Source organism: Rhagoletis pomonella, unplaced genomic scaffold (genome assembly GCF_013731165.1).
Source record: "Rhagoletis pomonella isolate Grant_MI unplaced genomic scaffold, Rhpom_1.0 Rhpom_scaffold_00004, whole genome shotgun sequence".
NCBI classification, from domain to species: Eukaryota; Metazoa; Arthropoda; class Insecta; order Diptera; family Tephritidae; genus Rhagoletis; species Rhagoletis pomonella.
This window is the reverse complement of record NW_023458558.1, coordinates 16974922-16979212: the sequence shown is the minus strand read 5'-3', so window position 1 is coordinate 16979212 and position 4291 is coordinate 16974922. Positions and strand designations below refer to the sequence as shown.

Below are 4291 nucleotides of genomic sequence, written 5' to 3'. Positions count from 1 at the left end.
TAGAGTTTTTATGTGCATGTACATAGGTGCGTAAGAAATAATGTTTCATGATAAAAATCTGTGGTTCAAAACACTGCACACCGTTGCGTTTGTAATTATGTAGTTATAACCATTCTAACTTTTTCACATTTCATTTCATTTTTAATATACATTTTGTTATTTCAAATTACAAATATCTTTATTAACAAGCCAACGTGAATAATTCTATTATTTTAAAATTTGAGTCCCATTTTCATTTTCAGCTGACATCTACGTACATATGTATGTACTGGCAACATAATAAGGGCAGTTGTTTTTTAATTAACCGAAATTCGACTTAAAACATATACAAGCATTTACTGTTACTTATAATTTATTTATCTTTATTTCGCTTGTTCATTTACGTTTATGCACATACAACACTGTCATGTTTATAAAACAATAGATTTTTGAAGCATTTTTAAAGCTATTTTTTTTTGTTTAACCAACATACAGTTTTAACATAACTATTTCAACAAAAAATATTGTTTACAATTCGTTTTTCTTTTTCAATTTTCGCGAGAGAAAGCGCTTCGCATTCGAAATACTTCACTCACTATATTCGTCGTTTTAAGTTTCGTTAATACATATGTAAGTCGTTACTCTTAGGTTGTTTGTTTATTGCAATACTATACATATGCATGTATGTGTATTTGTTTTTGCACTGGCAATAATTGTCGAAAACGCACTGACCAACACTTTTAACTATACATCTCAACTGACAGTGCATTTCCAAGACCGACGTTGTTAGCGTCGCTGGGCTTCGGCCTCAGCTTCTAATTCAAACTCAAAGAAGCAGTCGTTGCTTATGTAAAATGTGCGCCATTGAGCACCATCGCCATCCCCAGAATCTTCCACACTACCCACTCACATCTGCCTGTATGGCGAATGCATTTTCAGCCATTGAAGAACAAGCGACGGGCCACCAGCTTGTATCTCTGGTGGTATCGTGCTCAGAGGACATTTGTCAATGTTTAGATATTTCAAATTTTGGCATAGTGCCAGCTCGTAGGGCAGCTTCTCTAAGCACGGATTTTGATTGATGTATAGATTTTCAAGATTCTCCAGCGAGCCAATCTCTTCGGGCAGGTACTGTAAATTATTTTCGCTTACTGACAGGTGCGTAAGATTGCTGAGATGGCCGATGCTACGCGGTAATATCGATATCTGATTTGTTTGCAAAATTAACTTTTGCAACTCGTGCAAAAGTCCAATCTCGTTGGGGAGAACCTCTATGCGATTCTCTTCCAGGTCAAGAATGCGCAGTTTACGCAAATTACCTATAGTATTCGGAATCTTCTTGAGCATGTTATTGGACAGAACTAGAATTTCAAGATTTTGTAAGTTCATTATGTCATCAGGTAACTTCTGTAATGCATTTGTTGCCAAATTCAGTTCGACCATATTAACCCAGGTGCCTACATCCAGTGGTAACGCAGTAAGTACGTTTTCCTTCATATTTAGTTTTGTGAGACCTTTGGCGCGCGAGAATATGCCATATGGTATTTTGTCGATGCGATTATGTTCAAGATTGATACTGTAGACGTTAGTAAATTGCGCAGGCCCACCGGTCGGGTAACTGGTGAAAGCGTTTCGCGACAGCGTTATGTTCGTCAGAGCACTAAGGCTAGCCAAAAGACCATCGGGCAATTGTGTTATACCGTTGCCCTCGACATTAAACTCGTCCATGCATTTGCAATTCTTCAGCGTTGCTGGAATACTAGAAAGGCGATTGTATCTGAAAACAAGTTAATAAAAATTTAAAAACGTAGAACCAGCATATTTACATTCAGATACATTAGACTACTCAGGTACCATGGTTTCATGTTACGAGTTGCCAGATTTTTTATGCGCAAAATCAGTACGTCTGACTGTTTCATGCTAAAAAAATCAGTACTTTTCAGTACGTTTTTATTCAAAGCAAAATTATGAATGTAAGTAACAGATAATACTTTAAAACGGCAGAGAACTTGTTTTTAACAATAATTTTGTATATCAAAAAAAATATAGTTCATAAAAAAAATAAAAGCTTTATTCATTTTAACAAGAGTGTACACATCATTGTACACAGGAGCCAATAAATTATTTTATTATTAATAATGAGATCATTTCTATTTTCAATGTTCTTTAAATAGTCAATGAATTCTATACATTCCATTTTAAAATTACTTTTAATTTGAAGTTCACTTTAAAAAAAAAAAAATTTATTAGAAGCCGATTTCTCTCTTTTCGCCAGGAAGCAAATTTTATACTTAAGATCAAGGCATATTAAACTAGGTAGATGGGATTTTGACATTTCTCTCTTTTGAACACCGACTATAATGTCAAATGATGAATAACTTTTAACCCTTTTCAAGTTGGCATTTTCTAATTTTCATTAAAAATTCAATTGTGCTTTGAGATAGTTTTGAAGTGGGTGAATTTTTTTTTTTTTTGTTTTTCGACCACATGCATTTATAGATACATACATATAAAAAAATGAAAAGGAGCAGGAACTACGAGCGTTGCATTGTGTGGAAAGTTGTGCGATACCTTAAGGCGGTTAGTTGCGAAGTTAGAAGACTTGGAATTTCAGAACTGAGTAAGAGAATTTTCTTACAATATTATGCATACATAACCGCGTCAGGACCTAGACTTACAGTTATATACACACGTATGTAGAAGAAAACATTAAATCGTATTTTATAAGTGGGGATGTTTTTTTAGAAGTAAATATTTAACTAAAGCCGCAAACACATTGGGCGAATAGAAACAAAAAAAATGTTTATTTTCCTGACATGCGGCTATCTTATACAAATTTTCAAATAAGATAAGGTCTAATCTTTCATCTCGCTCGGTATAATTTCGTCATGATTAGGTTCAATTGATGCTAATTTGTAGCAAACATAGCACGCGCACCTCATAGGGTTAATTTGTTTGTTTACAGTTTTTTGACATTGAAACTAGCTACAAGAGAGTTCGAGATAGATGTAACTTCTACCTTGTTAAGTATGCCTTGCTTAAGATCCTCTCAGTTGCTTTGTTTGAGTGTGGTATTGAAAAAAAAAATTTAAATTACATTTTTTTTCAAACTGTGCAAAAGTACCACTATTTAAGGACTTCATGTATATTTGCTCATGGCTTAAATTATTTTTTTTCAACTACAAAAAAACTTTGAAAGACTAAGAATTCGCTAAAAAGTGTATCTAACTCTATGTCTCGCATGCACAACTCTTTAACAATGTCAGTAAATTGTGAAAAAATAATTGTAAGTTATAGGCAATTTTTTTTGTTATTAAACTGAACGTTATTTTCGTGATAACTAACAACACACGACAAAAAATCTTTAGCCTTCTTGTTGAATAACACTTTGTAAAACGATGTGGTTAGGGGCCTAAAGTGAAGTGAAGTGAAAGAAAAGTTGTGCTTTTTTCAAGCATTCGGATGCAAAGCATACTTTGTACGTAAAACAAGGATATTAACATTTTCTTTATTTTGTACTTTGTAATTTAAGAATATTTGGGCATTTACACATTTTTCTACGTATTTGGCAATTCGTGCTGGGTATCTTGATGCTGCTACGCAAATGGAGGCACCTATCGTTTTATGCCGCCTCCGAACGGCAAATGCTTTTAAGAGAATCTTTGTCATGACAGAATATACTCGGGGGTTTGACATTCTCTACCGGAGGCGACCGTTTTTAGAAAAAAAAAAACGTTTCCTAGTTTCGATGGGGCTCGGACCAGGGATCGAAAGTTGGTCCTACCGATTAGATGTCCACATTTCTTACCACTCGGCTACGTTAGCCAAAATGTAATACAATAATATAAAATTATAGTTTAGTTACTCTGGATACAATAGATCTTTTGGTCGCAGTGCATACCTCAACTAATATCTATCTATCTACTCTTTGTTCTTGCACACGAAATTCCTCGTCAAAGTAAAATATAACGGAGTGTAAGCGCATTCAAAAATGGAATGTGCGAACGGCAATAAGGGAACCGGGATTCATATATTGAAGGCGGCCTTAGGTAGCTAACTCTGAAAGAATCCTGGTATTTTCAAAAAAAAAAAAGCTCATAATCATATAGTGTATTCTAGCTTATTTATGAATGTACCTTAAACCCAAACGGACCAAACATTTCAAATTGCCAATCGTTTCTGGTATATCCAAAAGCTCGTTGTGCTGTAAATCCAATGCATTCAAATTCACGCATTTGCCAATCTCCTCAGGCAAGTGTTCAAGGTGGTTGTGGGACACATCTAGCGTTGTCAAATTTACTAATGCACCAAT

General features: G+C 34.5%; 1 protein-coding gene across 1 annotated transcript; it reads right to left on the bottom strand.

Annotated features, from left to right (window-relative positions):
* Nucleotides 1-6: 6 nt before the first annotated feature.
* LOC118737133 (leucine-rich repeat protein soc-2 homolog) lies at nt 7-4291 on the bottom strand (the record flags this gene model as incomplete). The annotated part of the gene is given in 2 exon segments (XM_036467440.1): nt 7-1756; nt 4116-4291. Coding segments are annotated over 2 exon segments (1047 nt in total), but the record flags the coding sequence as incomplete, so codon positions are not given.